This window comes from Marmota marmota, unplaced genomic scaffold, assembly GCF_001458135.2.
Source record: "Marmota marmota marmota unplaced genomic scaffold, marMar, whole genome shotgun sequence".
Taxonomy (NCBI): domain Eukaryota; kingdom Metazoa; phylum Chordata; class Mammalia; order Rodentia; family Sciuridae; genus Marmota; species Marmota marmota.
In genome coordinates this window covers 4263808-4281291 of record NW_025999891.1, presented here as the reverse complement: position 1 = coordinate 4281291, position 17484 = coordinate 4263808, and the positions used below count along the sequence as shown (strand labels likewise).

General features: G+C 43.8%; 1 protein-coding gene and 1 pseudogene across 3 annotated transcripts in view; one reads left to right on the top strand and one right to left on the bottom strand.

The window, feature by feature from the left end:
- Positions 1-1425: 1425 nt before the first annotated feature.
- LOC107155177 lies at positions 1426-2067 on the bottom strand (annotated as a pseudogene).
- A 5429-nt stretch (positions 2068-7496) lies between these two features.
- Positions 7497-17484, top strand: part of Eral1 (Era like 12S mitochondrial rRNA chaperone 1) — a 12557-nt gene continuing 2569 nt past the window's right edge. Inside the window, exons 1-11 of one of the 3 annotated variants that reach the window (XM_048793917.1) lie at positions 7564-7816; positions 8569-8611; positions 9202-9329; positions 9459-9536; positions 10294-10340; positions 10736-10797; positions 10962-11074; positions 11166-11414; positions 11762-11911; positions 12022-12102; positions 12213-12906. In XM_048793917.1, the coding sequence (XP_048649874.1) occupies positions 9237-9329; positions 9459-9536; positions 10294-10340; positions 10736-10797; positions 10962-11074; positions 11166-11414; positions 11762-11911; positions 12022-12102; positions 12213-12335 (996 nt within the window). In that variant the 5' untranslated portion in view covers positions 7564-7816; positions 8569-8611; positions 9202-9236 and the 3' untranslated portion in view covers positions 12336-12906. Of the gene's footprint in view, positions 7817-8568; positions 8612-9201; positions 9330-9458; positions 9537-10293; positions 10341-10735; positions 10798-10961; positions 11075-11165; positions 11415-11761; positions 11912-12021; positions 12103-12212; positions 12907-16504; positions 16651-17484 lie in introns of those variants that run through there. The other 2 variants (XR_001505160.2, XM_015501094.2) reach the window with 2 other exon arrangements.

Below are 17484 nucleotides of genomic sequence, written 5' to 3'. Positions count from 1 at the left end.
AATGTTTGAACTTCTAATCTAAGATAAAGGAAAGTTTTCTTCATTTTGGAAAAAACAGGCCCTAGAATAAAAGCTGAGAATGCTGAAAGCAGAGTGTCATTGAGATGCTGGAGGCAATAGAGCCCACTTATTACTAACTGAAGGAAAAGCAAGGAACAAGAGACAGGTAAGCGAGAAATGAAAGACGGAGAACAGGCAGAGATACAATGGAGAGTTTATTTGTCAGAGCTAACAAATAAAGGCCATCTCTCTATAGGAGAGAGAGGCAAAACAGGCTTGGGTTCTGGGATTTTTTTTATAGGCCAGGCTCAGGAATCAGAGCCCGGTGGTTCCCAATACACGTGATTAAGGGTTGGGTTGGTATGAGGGAGTGGTGAGCCTTTCTCCGAAATGCCCTCAGGTGGAAAAGTGAAACTGTTTCCTTAAAATGGCAGCTGTCACTTAAGATGGCTGTCCAGATGCTGAGCAAGGACCTTATACTAATATTTCTTTTTCTTCTGTAAAAGTTGCCAGAAGAGGGGCTGGGGTTGTAGTTCAGTAGAAAAGCACACGTAAGGCACTGGGTTCAATCTTCAGCACCACATAAAAATAAATAAATAAAATAAAGGGGGCTGGGGATGTGGCTCAAGCGGTAGCGCGCTCGCCTGGCATGCATGCGGCCCGGGTTCGATCCTCAGCACCACATACCAACAAAGATGTTGTGTCCGCCGAGAACTAAAAATAAATAAATAAATAAATATTTAAAAAATAAATAAATAAAGGTATTGTGTTAATCTACAATTAAAAATATTAAAGAAAAAAAAAGTTAGCCGGGTGCAGTGGCACACCCCTGCAGTGGCACACGCCCTCCCAGTGGCTCAGGAGGTTGAGACAGGAGGATCCTGAGATCAAAGCCAGACTCAGCAATGGTGAAGGTAAGCAACTCAGTGAGATCCTCTCTCTAAATAAAATATAAAATAGGGCTGGAGATGTGGCTCAGTGATCCTGGTACCAATCTACCCCATCCAAAGAAAGTTGCCAGGATGATATGTACACTTACCTGTAATGGGATTCTCAGGTTACTGGGAAACTAAAGGTTATTCTTTCCTGCCTTCTCAGAAAAACACCTAAGAATCTGAGGGTGTTTGTTTTGTTTTTGGCTGGGCACAGGGCGGGGGCAGGGGGGTGGGTGGGGTGGGGGGTGTCTCTCTGTTGTTTCTGGCCTCAAACTCTAACTTCAGAGTCCAAAGTAGCAGGGATTTAGAGTCATGTGCCACCATTCTGTTTTGGGTGTTTTGTTGTTTGGGTTTTTTGTTTTGTTTGGTACGGGGGATTGAACCCAGAGGCACTTAACCACTGAGTCACAACACCCAAACCTTTTTGTATTTTATTTAGAAACAGGGTCTCACTGAATTACTTAGAGCCTCATTAAATTGCTGAAAGCCCTCATGAATGCAGGGCCCGCTACTTGTCCATGGGACCACGATTGGGGATATATTTGACCCCACAGCCATCAGGAATGAGCCGCTTCTCAGCCACCATGTCTTCAAATTCGTCATCCATTAAATTTGGTAAAGCCCCACTTCTTTGAGATTTGGATCTTCTGGCAGCCAGGGATCTTGAACTTGGCCCTGTGTAGGGCCTCAATCACATGTTCCTTGTTCTGCAGCTTGGTATGGATGGACATGATGACTTGGCCACTGTGAACCCTGGCCGCTGTTCCCTGGGATTTCCCATGGCACCTCACATATGTTTGGAGCCTGTCAGCCCCAGCACAGGACAACATCTTGTTGATATGGATAACATGGAAAGGGTGGAGCAGCACTCAGATATGAAAGCCATCTCTGCCACAACTTTTTATCACGTACTTGTTGGCACAAATACAAGCAGTCTCCAAGACTTCAGAGGATAGCTGCACATATTCATCAGACATCATGTGGCCACAGAGTGGGAACTCATCCACTTGTGCCTTTTTCCGCCCAAGGTCAAAGATGCGGATTTGGCATCAGGGACACCCTGGCAGAAAGGAGACTTTGGGTATGGCTTGTTTTTACAGTACCAGTAATACCAGGCAGGGCCGTGGCCCATGGTGACAACTCTCGATCCTCCTGCCTCATACACTCAGCTTTTGAAGTCTTTTTTTCTCTTCAGATGCTTGAAACTTTGGGGATATAGCTATATGCTGCTTTTGAAAAACAGTATAAAATTTGTCATCTAATGCAAGCCTTAGAAGAGCAAATCTATACATAGCTTCAGGCCTAATGTATGAGCTGCCTACCACCTGGTCAGTATCATCTTGCCCTATGTAGAATAACAGATAACAACTGACAAAGCAGTGTGTTTGGCAGAAAGAACATCCTGTGGGTGGAGCCCAGGATCAATCCCAAAGACTAACTCCTGGCTTTGAAGAGTTGGCAAAAATATTACCCTTTGGAGAGGGAGCACAATTGGCATCACAGGGGAACTACAGAGGCAGAAAGGAGGAAGAATTATATTGACACTATCTTCTAATGACTAGATGCCTTTTTAAAAAAAGCCCTAAGCTGATCTTGAAATTTCTGGGAATTGTGTCTTCCTTCTCTGTGCTCTGTCCTATATCATCAATATTTTCCTGCCTACTGGGGTATCGCCACATGCAGCCTCCTGGGAAGGCCTGCTGGAGTTTATAAGATAGTGTATTTTCCTGTATTTAAGCCTTTCTGGGTCTCCTGGGCCATATCCATATTTGAATTTCTTACCAACGGCACAATAGTGGATTTTTTTAAATAGTTGGAAACAATACCCTTATTTTGTTTATTTATTTTTATGTGGTGCTGAGGATCAAACCCAGGCCTTGCACATGCTAGAGGAGCAATCTACCGCTGAGCCACAATCCCAGCCCTAGTGGATTTTTTTTTTTCTGCTAAGTATTCATTCACAATATCCAGTATAGTCATTCAGAGAACTACCCTTACTCTATTTTCAGATTATATGGTTTGGATGAGGCTTACTCTAGGCATGAAGCACATACCCCAGACCCAAGTTGATCAGGATATAACATTCCCGAAGATGCTATGGTTCTTTCAGGGATGTTTCAAAATAGAGTCAGAGACAAAAAGCACAAGAATTTTGCTTCTGAGAAAATCTCTTATTTTTTCCCATTGAATCTGGACATGAGAAGATGTAATATCTAAAGCTGCTACAGCCATAAGATACCACAAGGAGAGAGCTGATCCAGAAAAAGATGTCATTTATTCACTTATTAAACTAAAATTTATTTAGTACTATTCTGTGCCAGAAATGATTCTAGGTGCAAGAGATATAGCAATGAACAACAACAAATATCCAAACCCTGTTCTCACAGAACTTACAGTTCAATAGAATACAATAGCAACATCAAACATTTACACAGCAATTCCTTCTCTATTTTCTTGCAGTGCTAGGAATTGAACCCAGGGCTATGCACGTGGCAGGAAAGCACTTTGCTACTGAGCTAAACCCTAGCCTGACAATTCTCTCAATCATCATAATAATCCCATGAGAATATTATCACTATCTCTATTTTAAAAACTGAAAGAGAGGTTACTTGTCCAGGGTCATGAAATAAATAATAGAGATGAGAATCAAACCCATGATTTCTGGCTTTGATAATTTATGTGTTCCATCACAATATCATAAATTTAACTGGGTGCAGTAGTGCACACCTGTAATCTCAGTGACTCAAGAGGCTGAGGCAGGAGGATTGAAAGACCAACTTCAGTAACTTAGTGAGGCCTTAAGGAATTAGCAAGATCCTGTCTTTAAATAAAAAAATAAAAATAAAAAGGGTAGGAATGTGGCTCAATGGTTAAATGTCCCTAGGTTCAGTCCCCATAGGAAAAAACCCACAGTATTATAAATTGCCTTGTCATAGACAGGTGAAAAAAAGTCCTCCAAGCTTTAACCAGCTGGGCATGGTCAACACATCTGAAATCCCAGCTACCTGGAAGGACAAGGCAGAATGACGGTGAATTTGAGAAAAGCCCGGGAAATTTAGCAAGACTCTGTCTCAAAATATAGCTTAGTGGTAGGGCAACTTTGGTTTAATCCCCAACAGTAAAGAAGGAAGGAAAGGGCTGGGGATGTGGCTCAAGCGGTAGCGCGCTCGCCTGACATGTGTGCGGCCCGGGTTCGATCCTCAGCACCACATACAAACAAAGATGTTGTGTCTGCCGAAAATTAAAAAATAAATATTAAAATTCTCTCTCTCTAAAAAAAAAATAGTTCTTTAAAAAAAAAAAAAGAAGGAAGGAAAGAAGAAGAGAGAAAGAAAATAAAAGGATTTAAGCAGTCAGGGAAGAAACAATCTATTAGCCTGGAAGTGAGAGTTAATACCAGGCAAATTGCAGGATCTAAAAGAAATTTAATTGAGCAGGAAAAAGAGAGTGACAAGAGAATGGGACTTACAAACATGCCAGAATAATGCTAATTAGTTTGTGCTTTATCTTCAGAGCAGTGAAGCAATAGAGTGACTTGGTCAGGTTGGGGCCACAGGGAGATTGGTAAGATCAAAGACAGAAAGACCCCTTTTGATCATTTCAGGTAGTAATAAAACTATGAAGAAGAGCCTCTTTGAGACAGTGATATTTGACCTGAGACCTGCATGGGGAACAGATACAAGATCTTACAAGATCTGGAAGAGTACAGGAGGCAAAAGTAGCAGGTTTAAAGGCTCTAAGGCAAATACAAACTAAGTATATTCAAAGGATATAAACACCAGTGTGGCTGAATTAAAGGATGGTTTAAAGCACAACTTTTTTTTTTTAAGCCACATCCCCAGTCTTTTTTTTTCATTTTATTTTTTTTTAATTTTGAGACAGGGTCTTGCTAAATTGCTGAGGTTGACCTCGAACTTGTGATCCTCCTACCTCAACCTAGACACTGGTTGTAGGCATGGGCCACCACGTCCAGCACAAACTACTGATTCTATCACTTTAAATCTCTGGAATCCATCTGCTTCTCCCACCATTTTCACTGTACTTTCTTCACATATTAGTGAGAAAGATGAGTGACACTTACTTGGAAAAGGATTTGAGATCAGAGAAGTTTTTGAAGATATTATGAGATATTATGCAGTTTTAGGGCTGGGGTTGTGCTCTTCTAGTATGTGTGAGGCCCTGGGTTCAATCCTCAGCACCACATAAAAATAAATAAAATAAAAGTATTGTGTTCAACTACTTCTAAAATAAATAAATAAATATATATTTTTTTTAAAAAAATATTATGCAGTTTTAACTTAAATGTTAATGAAATGAATGTAGTACAGATAAAAATTCTCTGCACAGAAAAAAAAAAGAGATAATTCATGGAACTAAATCCCTAGAGGAGTAAAATAATTAGCCTTAGGATAAAAACATATATTGTAAGCCTACTTTGTTCTAAGTCCTGGATTCAAATGAACATATGTTCCTTTTGATGTTTATGGTCATCATCTTCATTTTACAGATAAGGAGAGTGACAGAAAGTTTAACTCTTCCAAACTCACAGTAAATAAATGTCAATGCTGGGAAATGAACCCAGATTTCACTTGATGAGCCTATCCTAATCCAACAAAATATAAAATCCCCTACGTTATCATTTGAGGGAAAATATCTACTTACAAAAAGAATTTCTGGGGGTATGGTTCAGTAGTAGATTGTTTGCCTACCCTGTGAGAAACCCTGAATTGGATTCCCATCACTGCAAAAAGAATTGATAAGGCACTTTAACTCATTTTACTTCAGTTTCTATATCATCCTGGGATTCTTCCATAATTGTATCTGTTGCTGGCCCAGCAATATTTAGTATGTGTTCCTTGGATGATTTTTTTTTTTTGTGTGTGTGTGTGTGGTTCTGGGGATTGAACCCAGGGCCTTGTGCATGCCAGGCAAGCACTCTACCAACTAAGCTATATCCCCAGCCGATTCTTGGATGATTTTGCATTTATGTAATTAAGATCTTCATTCACTTACCATATTTAACCTGAAAATTTCTCTTTACTTTAATTACAATTGTAATGGCATTTCACCAAACTGTTCATTTAATACATACCAAAAAGTTTTAAAATTTTCTCATTGCTGGCTATCCCATTTATTTTAGTAGTATTTTTCCCCATGGGCACCTCTATGCCCAAAGAACATCTAGAATATAATGTTCCCAAAAGGCTATTCCTTCCACTAACAAAGCAGGCTTCCTGAAATCTGAGGCCCTAGTGTCATTTGCAGACCATCACTGCATTGGGTTTCCAAGCCTTTGTCAATTCTGTGTCATTCAGATTCTCTGGATACTAATTCTCTATACTTACAACAGCAACACTTAGTTCTTTCCACCTTCAAAATTCTCCCCTCTTCTGTCCTATATCATCACTTTAAAAAATATTTTTTAGTTGTTGATGGACCTTTATTTTATTTAGTTGTATGTGGTGCTGAGAATCAAACCCAGTGCCTCACACATGTTATGCAAGTGCTCTACCACTGAGTCACAACCCCAGCCCCTATATCATCACTTTTTTTTTTTTTTTTCCCTGTCTACTGGATGATTGTCACAAGCAAACAAAAATGTTCCACTTCAGCTTGGCGGTGGTGGTGCACGCCTATAATTTGAGTTGGGAGGTTGAAGCAGGAGAATCGCCAAATTCGAAGCCAGCCTCAGCAACTTAGCAAGATCCTGTCTCCAAAACAATAGCAATAATAATAAAACAAAAAAGGGCTGGGGGATGCCACGCGTGGTGGCACACACCTGTAATCCCAGTGGCTGGAGACACTGAAGCAGGAAAATCGCAAGTTCAAGGCCAGCCTCAGCAATTTAGCGAGACCCTGTCTGAAAATCAAAAGGGCTGGAATATGTCTCAGTTGGTAGAGCGCCTCAGGCTGGGTTCAATCCTTGTACCAAAAGCAAAACAAAACGATAACGCGGGGGCGGGGGGGACTGGGGATCTAATTCCATCTTTAAGTCGGGCGCGATGATTGTCCCTTGTTTTCCCACAGACTCAAGAAGCTTGAGGCAGGAAGACCATGAATTTGAGGCCAGCCTGGGCAACCTAGGGAGACTCAGTCTAAAAAAAAAAAAGTGTAGCTTGGTGGTAAAGCGCCCCCGAGTTCAATACCAGTACCAAAACAAAAAAAACCCTTACAGGAACAGGGAGCACAGCGTCCCCTACCACGACCCAAACCGCTAGCCGTCTGCACACACGAAATTTCTCCCGTGGGGCGAGGAAGCGAGGAAGAGGTTTTCTGTCGCTTGGCTACATGGGAGATATAGTCGTTCAAGTGACAGACTAGAAGGACCTTTTACAAAACCTTGGCAGGAGAAGAAAATATGTTATGCGAGCCCAAAACTATTGTCATGCTCATACAGACCCTAAATACTACATGTGGTTTTTCTTTCCTTAGCCTCATCTAGTCTCCTGAGCGTTTCCTCCCCCACCAAACCTCCAACGTCCCACACGCCTCTGTTCTGTTTGGGCCTGTCTATCTCCCTTCTACTCCCTGTTTTGTCGGACTCGCTGTCCAATCGTGGGAGCGCCCTGATCGGTTCCCGGAGTGCATTGCGATGGCAATGGCTGCCCCTGGCAGGTGTGGGGTTGAGCTTGTTCGCGCAGGGTTGAAAGTCTGGCAGCTGGGTCCCCACGCGGTGAGGGAATGGGTGGCCCCGTTTCGTTCACTTTTAGGCTGTCAAAGGAGGTGCGTGTCCAGTGTGGGGGCTGCCACTTTCTCTAATCCCCGCCTGGCCTCAGCCTCTCGCCATTATGGCCAGGGCTCAGCTATGGACCACTTCGTTGGAGTCTCTCAGCCCGAGAATTCGCTGACTGCATGTGCGCCGGCGGTGTCCATGTATAGAGGTAAAGGAATTAGATAGGTTTTCCTGGGATTGTCTTGGCTTTGGCACTGAAAGTTTCGTGTCGGAAAGACTCTCTGGGGATATCGTCTTTGGCCCGGTTTTATAAAAAATGAATTTGAGCCGGGAGTGATGGCCCATGCCTGTAATCTCAGCAACTCAGTAGGTTGAGGCAGGAGGATTGCAAGTTCAAAGGCAGTCTCTGCAACTTAGCAAAGCCCTAAGGAATTTAGCGAGACCCTGCCTCAAAATAAAAATAAAAAGGGGTCTGCGGATGTGGCTCAGTGGTTAAGCACCCCTGGGTTCGATTCCGGGTACCAAAAAAAAAAAAAAAAGAATTTGAGGCCATGAAAGTTATGACTTTTGGGTAGGGGACCAGATCTGGTCGTAACCAGCAATGGTAAAAGAGCAGGAGGCAAGGCAGAGTTATGCCTCCCTGCCTCCATGTAGCAAGCAAATTTGATCCAATAAATGTATGTCCAGCTCCTTCTACTTGATCCCCATCTACAGTGTAAAGACACTGAGTTACATCTGGGAAATAGCACACTTTATTCTTCTAGTGGCATAGACTAGAGTCTGGTAGGGATGCTGGACATAAACTGTTAATTGCATTACAGAGTAATAAGGAAAGACAAAGTTTGCAGAACTTTCATAGTGCCTTTATTAGGATTATATGTCAGAGCTGGAAAGAAATTTTTGGTTTTGTCTAAACCAGCTGTACCACCTTCTTTATTTCTTTTCTTTTTTTTTAAACAGGGTCTCCCTGTTACCCAGGCTGGTCTCCAACTCTTAGGCTCAGGTAGTTATCCCACCTCATCCTCCTGAGTATCTGGGACTATAGGAACACTGTGCTTGCACTTAGCTATAACGGATGCATGTTTTCTAGACACAGCTACACAGTACAATTACACACAGTAATTGAGTATCTGTTAATTGCTATATATTATACTAAGTGGTTTTGCACAATTTCCAGTTGTCAAAAGAAAGTTATAAGTAGATACCATAATGTCAGCTCCATTTTACATATGAGTAAACTTAAGGGGCTTAGATTAGAAAACATGGTAAAATTGCAAGAACAAATTAAAGACCAATCAAAGTCTCAAAGTCAAGTCTAGGTGGCTTCAGCCTGGTTCATTAATCTTATATCTTTAAAAAAAATTTTTTTTTAGTTGTAGATGAACACAATACCTTTATTTATTTACATGTATGTGGTGCTGAGGATTGAACCTGTCATGATTCCAGTGCTGCACATGTGCTAAGCAAGCACTGTACCATTGAGCCACAACCTCAGCCCCTTAATCTTATTTCTTTTGTGGATGGAAAGGGCTGAGTAGCTAACAGAGAGTCCGGATTGCACTGTATCTCACTTCTTTCCTCACTTAAACACAGATGAGCAGAGTCTCCTCTTGGTTCAACCCCCTGACATGCCTGAGAATCCCCGAGTGCTACGAGTGGTCCTCCTGGGAGCACCCAATGCAGGGAAGTCAACGCTTTCTAACCAGCTGCTAGGCCGAAACGTATGTTTCATTTTGATCCACATATACTGCACCCACTTTTTTTTTGTTTTTTAATCTCTTCTTGTTTTGCCTTCATGGATGGTCCTAGAGGGATCTAGTATCTCATTGGAACTTCTTTGTTCCTGACAGGTGTTCCCTGTCTCCAAGAAGGTGCACACTACACGTTGCCAGGCTCTGGGGGTCATCACAGAGAAGGAATCTCAGGTGGTACGTACCTGCAAAGGGAGTTCTGAAAACAGGACAGAGGATAAAGCCAAGAAAGTCTCCCCTACCATTAGACTTTAAGAAAATGATACTTAGAGTCACTTGTCTGAGGGAAGGGAGTCTCCTCTTCCTTAAAGTTCATTGCAGTTCTCTCTACTTTTTCTTCTTTGCCATCTAGTTTGAAGTTATCATTCCTTCTTTACTGCCCTGCAATCTTAAATTGATTCACCATCTTCCTCTCGGATCTCATCTAGAATTAAAGCATTGCTAAATGGTAATAAAGTCAGGCTGAGTGCAGTGGTGTATGCCTGTAATCCCAGTAACTCAGGAGATTGAGGTAGGAGGATCACAAGTTTGAGGCCAACCTCAGCAACTTAATGAGACCTGGCCTCAAAGTTAAAAAAGCACTTTAAAAGGCTAAAAATGGGGGCTGGGGATGTGGCTCAAGTGGTAGCGCGCTCGGCTGGCATGCGTGCGGCCCGGGTTCGATCCTCAGCGCCACATACAAACAAAGATGTTGTGTCCGCCAATAACTAAAAGAAATAAATATTAAAAAAAAAAAAAAAGGCTAAAAATGTTACTCAGTGATGGAGAACCTCTGGGTTCAATCCCCAGTGCCAAAACAAAAACAAAATAAACCCTAAAGTCATTAACAGTTTGGCTAAGAAGGGAGGACAGGCTACTAACATTAAAAACAGTGTCTCTCTTATTCCCTAGTCTTTTCTTCTGGGGTCTGTATATCTTTCTTTTCTGATTCTAGATTCTGCTTGACACACCTGGAATCATCAGTCCTGTTAAACAGAAGAGGTAGTGGCTGTGAAAGTGGGTGGTGGTAGAGGGGAAGGTATAGAAAAGCGGATGGGGAGATTCCATCATAGGAGCTAGAAAATCCTCTTACCACACCCCATTCTTCATCAAGAATGCACCAGTCATGCTGGGCATGGTGGCACATGCCTATAATCCCAGCGGCTTGGGAGGCTGAGACAGGAGGATCAAGAGTTCAAAGCCAGCCTCAACAATGGCAAGGTGCTAAGCAACTCAGACCCTATCTCTAAATAAAATACAAAAAAGAAAATGAAAATAAGTCTGGGGATGTGGCTCAATGGTTGAGTACCCCTGAGTTCAATCCCTAATGATGCCCCCCCCCCCAAAAAAAAATGCATCAGTCATGAGACCTTTCCTGACATATGTCTGTCCCCCAGGCACCATCTGGAGCTCTCTTTGTTGGAAGATCCATGGAAGAGCATGGAATCTGCTGACCTTGGTTAGGCTCAGTATGGGAATATAAATTTACAGGGGTCATGGCCTTTCATCCCTGGTAGTTTGGGGGTTGGAGACCTGCCAGAGCCCATAGCATGGAAGTTTTTATGAGGACAGGAAAAAGAGTGGCCACATACTAATTTTTCTATCTCTCCTGCCATCTTCCAGTTTTAGTTCTTGTGGATGTCTCAGACAAGTGGACTCGAAATCAGCTCAGCCCTCAGGTGCTCCAGTGCTTGACCCAGTTCTCTCAGGTCCCCAGCATTCTTGTCTTGAACAAGGTAGGCACTGCCCACCTGAGAAAGGGATCTTCTTCTCTCAAAGAGCTGTGGTCAGCAGGACTACACACTTTGTTTATTCCTCCATATCCAGGTAGATTGCCTGAAGCAGAAGTCAATTCTCCTGGAGCTCACAGCAGCTCTCACTGAAGGTGTGGTTAATGGAAAGAAGCTTAATATAAGACAGGCCTTCCGCCCATGTCCTGACACCCATTGTCCTAGACCAGCAGCCAAGGACTTAAACACACAGTCTGAGAAAAATGCTGGGAAGATTGGCTGGCCCAACTTCCAGGAGATCTTCATGTTGTCAGCTCTAAGCCAAGAGGATGTGAAGACACTAAAGGTCAGTTGGCCTTGGCCCTTGATTTCTTTCTTTCTTTTTTTTGGTGTGTGTGGGGGCAGGTTCTGGTGATTGAACTCAGGCACTCAACCACTAAGCCACATCCCAGCCCTATTTCATATTTTATTTAGAGACAAAGTCTCACTGAGTTGCTTAGCACCTCACAGGTGCTGAGGCTAGCTTTGAACTCACCATCCTCTTGCCTCAGCCTCCCAAGCTGCTGGGTTTATAGGTATGTGCCACTGTGCCTGGTGGCCCTTGGTTTCTATTGTGTCAAGATAGGTCTCAGATTTTCCTAGGAGCAAGAATGTGTTGGAGTTAAGATGCCACATATTCCTTTGTGCCCACAGCAATACCTCTTGGCACAGGCCCAACCAGGACCCTGGGAGTTCCACAGTGGAGTCCTCACTAGCCAGACACCTGAAGAGATCTGTATCAACAAAATCCGAGAGAAACTCCTAGAGTACCTCCCCCAGGAGGTGCCCTACAATGTGCAGCAGGTGCGAGCAGAGTGAAAGGATCTGGGGGCACCAGGCATACTCAGAACAGTACAGCTGGGTGCTAGGAAGCAGAGATGGACCTATCTGATTAGTCATATTTCCCTGTACAGAAGACAGTGGTGTGGGAGGAAGGACCAAGTGGGGAGCTGATAATCCATCAGAACCTTCTGGTACCCAAAGAATCTCATATGGTAAGTGAACCTACTCATGGGAGGGACAAAGGCTATGTTGGGCAGGGGTTCTTCCCCCCCTCGTGGAGCCCTGAAAGCAGACCATGTCCCTCTCTTTTACCCACTCTCAGAGGATCCTGATTGGTGAGAAGGGCCATCTTATCTCCCAGATTGCCCAGGAGGTGGGCCGCGACCTAATGGACATCTTCCTCTGTGACATTCAGATACGCCTTTCTGTGAAGCTACTCAAGTGACAACCCCTACTGCCCTTCCTAGGGCATCCCACTCTAGCAGAAGTCATTGACCAGAACTGTCCCTGCTGAGGGGACCTCCAGGGCCTAATGAGTGGCATGGACATTGGCTGGTTCCACTTTGCTGAGTCCTGCCCAATTCCTGCCCAGCTGTGTCTCCTGTTGGAGAAAGGAACCTGTCTTGGCTCACTTCCCAGTTAGTCAGTTTTCCTAGGTTAATAGCTATGTTGGTCTCAGAAACTGACCTCTTGGTAGGGGTAGTGCCACCCTCCTCTCAAGGCATTGTGCCTAGAGTATTGTTCTAAGTTGCCAGTTCTTAGCAGGGAAGATATTTTTGTCTTCTTCTTAGTTCCTGCACCTTGAAATCTTTTTTAACTTTATATTGAACCCAGTGCCTTCCATGTACTAGGCAAGCGCTCTACCACTGAGCCACAACCCCAGTCCACCTTGAAATCTTATAAAGGCTTGAGTTTCCCGAGTAAGATAGTACCACCCACTTGCTCCCCCAAGTTCCTGATCCTTTCCACCCCATTCCTCTGCCCATTCTTGGGATACTAATAAAATTAAAAGACAATTGTTCTGGTTCTCATCTTTATTTCTTCAGAAAAGGGAAGAGAAAACACCCATTCCCTCACCCACTGACTCCTGTTGGAGCTGGAGTCTCTCTCTCTTCTAGGAGCTGCTCCAGGGTCCTCAGCACTCTTCCTGGCCGTTTTGGGGAGCAGCAAGAGAACCGTTACCATTACTAAACTCAGTAATGGTAACGGTTTCCTCGCCATTCCCAAGTGCCCCAGCAGTCAGCAATTTGAGCGGTGAGCCCTTGGGCTTGCAGCATCTCCCTTGCTTTCTTCGTTAGGATCCAAAGCTGGGGGTACCCGGACTAGTACATCATCTATACTGTAGTGTCTCATCACAAACTTACAGTATATGATGATATCCCAGCCAGGGCCCTACCGGAGGCTCATGAAGCAGGCTTGGAGAGCACAGTTGGCAGGGAGAGCTAGGGGCTGGGGACAGGGCAGGAAAGGTAAGAACTGGACATTCCACAACTTTCTCCTCTCTGTTTCTCAGTTCCTTCCCAGAACTGAGAAGACAGTGGTGTGGGAGGAAGGACCAAGTGGGGAGCTGATAATCCACAGCCCAAGTAGCTTAGGGGAAGGGGACAGGCCCTGAGGAAGCCCCTACAAAGTAGGGTCTGTTGGGATCCCAGGGACCCAGGACCAGAGTAATGCAGAGATAACATAATGAAGTAGGTTTCCTCTGGTCAGACTAACAGGAAGACAGGCTAAGCCAGAAAGGAGCTCTTACCTGGAGCTGGAACTGCACACCGGGGGAGGCCTTTGGATGTAAGGAGGCCTTGGCTCTTCCACTGCACTCAAGCTGCTTGCCTTATAACCCACCAGCCCCTCCCCTGGGTGGGGCACTTTTCCTGGGTTCTAGAAAGCCTGGCCTCTTAACCCTTCCCTTGCTGGGCTTCATAGAGCAAGGATCACTGTACCACACATTCCCAGTCCTAGGCTTTTTTTTTTTTTTTTTTTTTTTAATGTGGTGGTGGGGATGGAATCATTCTACCTCCTTCTAACCACCATTCTTTTAAGGATTTTACTAAACTTTTCACCCTACTCTCATGGAGCTGGTCATCTTTCTGCTGAGCTAGGGAGTGGAAAGAGCAGCCTTTCCCCATCCTTCAGGGCTGGGTTATTAATCAAAACCCAGGTGGAAGGGTTTGTTTTGGGTGATGGTGGGGAATAAAAATTGAATTTCTATAGGTCAGGGAGGGTCCCAGCAGCTGGATCTGTGTGAAATTTGTCTGGGAACAAGCTTACAAGACCCTCAGGCCAAATTTCCATTCCCAGCCCCTGCCTTTATTTATGCTGAGCCCAAGGTGGCCAGAAAGGGCAGAAAGATTTCTTGCCTGTTATTACCCAAGTCTTGTGGCAGCCAGTGTAAGAGTGACTGGGAAGCTGGCACAGTGGTGCATACCTATAACCCCAGCTATTTGGGAGACTGGGGCATGAGGATCTTAAATTTGAGGCCTCACAAGACAAATTACAGGAGACATTATCTTAAAAAAAAAAAAAAAATTGGCGGCGGCAGCGGTGCTGGTGGTGGTGGTATGGGATGTACTTCAGTGGTAGAGTGCCCCAGAGTTCAGTCCCTAATGCCATAAAATAAAATGGTGGCTGGAGGCCCATTCTCCAGAGTTCAAGGCACTTAAAATGAGAGCCCAATGCTGTTTGGTTCTCTGCCTCTACAATTCTGGGTTTCTGGGAGAATTCTGGGGTAGAAGCTCTTCAAAGTAGGGCTTCCACTATTGAGACCCTCATTCTGAGGAAGCTCCCTCTCCTCTACAGGGTAAACTAGATCAAGATGGGGAGTAGGAAGAGATATTCAATTTTCTTTGAAGGCATTCTGTTTCCTTCTGCCATTTAATTGACATATGTTCTACCCTTTGCTTAGCATAATTTTCCCTCCATTCTTGTCCAGTTAACTTCTGTTCCCTCTTCATATCTGTGTTACTTCATGGAACTCTTCCTGGTCTTTCTATTTATATTCCCATTATCACATGGTGGTACCTGAAATCCTGGCTACTGGGGAGGCTGAGGCAGAAGGATCACAAGTTTGAGGCCAGCCTCAGCAACTTAGCGCGACCCTATGTAAAAAACAAAAAACTGGGGATGTAGCTCATTGGCAGGGTTAGGGTTAGGGTTAGGGTTAGGGTTAGGGTTAGGGTTAGGGTTAGGGTTAGGGGTTAGGGTTAGGGTTAGGGTTGGGTTAGGGTTAGGGTTAGGGTTAGGGGTTAGGGTTAGGGTTAGGGTTAGGGTTAGGGTTAGGGTTAGGGTTCAATCCCAAGTACTGCAAATAAATAAAATAAATAAATCCCTCCATTATGAGATTTTTTTTTTAAAGAGAGGGAGAGAGAATTTTAATATTTATTTTTTAGTTTTCGGCAGACACAACATCTTTGTTTGTATGTGGTGCTGAGGATCGAACCCGGGCCGCACGCATACCAGGCGAGTGCGCTACCGCTTGAGCCACATCCCCAGCCCGATTTTTTTTTTTTTAATTTCAGTGCTGGGGATTGAACCCAGGGCTTTGAACATACTAGACAAGTGCTTTACCACTGAGCTACACCCCAGCCCTATTTATATAAGTCAATAATCATGAGAGCTGGTTTATTCGTCAATGTATTTCTACCACACACTCACTACTAAATTAAGTAAATGTTCATATCTGATGGCTAACATCAAGCTGAGCCTACTACAATAAGGAGAGAATAAAGACAAATCTGTAACTTTCTCAGAGAAGCTACTTTCTCTCTTGGACCCTCCTTTTCATCTGTAAATAGGCATAATAATAATCCCTGGTTCAAAGAGTTGTGAGGACTAGGAAATCAGCTGCTGATAAAACACTTTACACAGCCCTAATGCTGGCCCACAGGAATTTAAGCAAGTTAATTCCCATGTCACCTCCTGAGAGGAACCTATTAAATGCCACAGAGAGGGCTGTTGTTGAAAACCTGAAAGCTCCCCATCCCCCAGCTTTTTTTTTTTTTCTTTTGGTATTGACAATTGAACTCAGGCTTGCTTAACCACTGAGCCACATCCCCAGCTTTTTTTTGTTTTTTATTTTGAGACAGGTTCTCACTAAATTGCTTAGGGCTTTACTAAGTTGCAGAGGCTGGCTTTGAACTTTTACCTCCTGTCTCATTCTCCTGAGTCACTGGAATTACAGGCATGTGTTACCATGCCAGACCCCATGGAATATTCTTAAAAACAGCTTGGAACCATAGAGGGAACCCAGGGTTAGTGGTGACAGGCCTTGAATGATAGTTTTGACTCATTGCATACAGCTTTGTGCTCTCTGCCTCAGTTTCCTCAAATGTAAAATGAGATCAATCAATATCTGCTTTATACAGGATTCTATGAGCACTATTCTCAGGCTTCCAGACCAGAGCCTAGCACACGTGAAATAGTGCAGCTTTACTTCCCTTCTTTATTTTTTAATTCACTAACTGTATAACTGGGGCAAGTCACACTTCTCTGAACTTCAGTGATGAATAGTTCACCAAGTTTTAAGAATCAAGTGTGAAGTATTTGGGTAAGAAATTGTCATCAACCCAGATGCTTCAGCTAGGTGAGAATTATTTGTCTGCTTCTGCCTCCTTGTAGCCCACCTCCCAGGCTACCACTACTCAGAGACCTCAGATACTTGGAGGACTCCTTTACTGAAGTGAAGGCTTCATGCACCAGGACCAAAATTCTTTCCACACTCTATTCCTAGACTTCTGCCTGGTCCCTGGGGACCAAGTCTAAAGGTGAGCCTGGGTAGAAACCAGGGATCTGGGAAGTAAAGGACAGAGATATCTCAACAAGTCAGATCCTGTAGCTGTGGCCCCTAGCTGGGCGTGGGGGCTGCTTTGATCAGGGTGTGAGCTGCAGGACAGTCTGTGCCTGGGTGGGGTAGTCTGGGAACCTTGATAAGTAGACATTATGTTATCAGGGTGGGGCCCAGCACCTTCTGCATATCAGGAGCCATCATGGCCCAGAGCAGGACCTTAGAATGCTTTCCCACCCAGGTCTGTCTTCCAGGATGACTGTTCTTTCATTCCTCTGCCTCCCTAGTACCTCACACCTGAATATACATAGACATACATACCTGCAGAACATACACAGATATGTATGTGTACAATGCCCATATATATAAAAATTCATAACATACCCACTAAAAAAATAGATTCTGCCAGCAAAATTACTCTTGTAAATAAGAGTATAATTATAAAGCAACTTGTGATTGTTTTACTAAGTTTTATAGTTTGCCCAGGTAGGAGCTGTGGTGCACACTTGCAATCCTAGCTACTTAGAGACTGAGGCAAGATAATTGGAATTTTGAAGTCAGCCTGGGAAATTTAGAATAGAATAAATAGAAGATTTTTATAAAAAGAGCATGAGAGGGCTGGGGATATTGCTCAGTTGGTAGAGTGTTTGTCTCGTAATACACAAGGCCATGGTTTCAATCCCTAGCACCATACAAAAAAAGAGCATGAGTGATGTAGCTCAGATGTAGGACACTTGCCCTGGGTTTGAAGCCCTGGGTTTGATCCCTATTGCTGCAGGAAAGCAAAAAAAAAAAAAAAAAAAAATCATTTAAT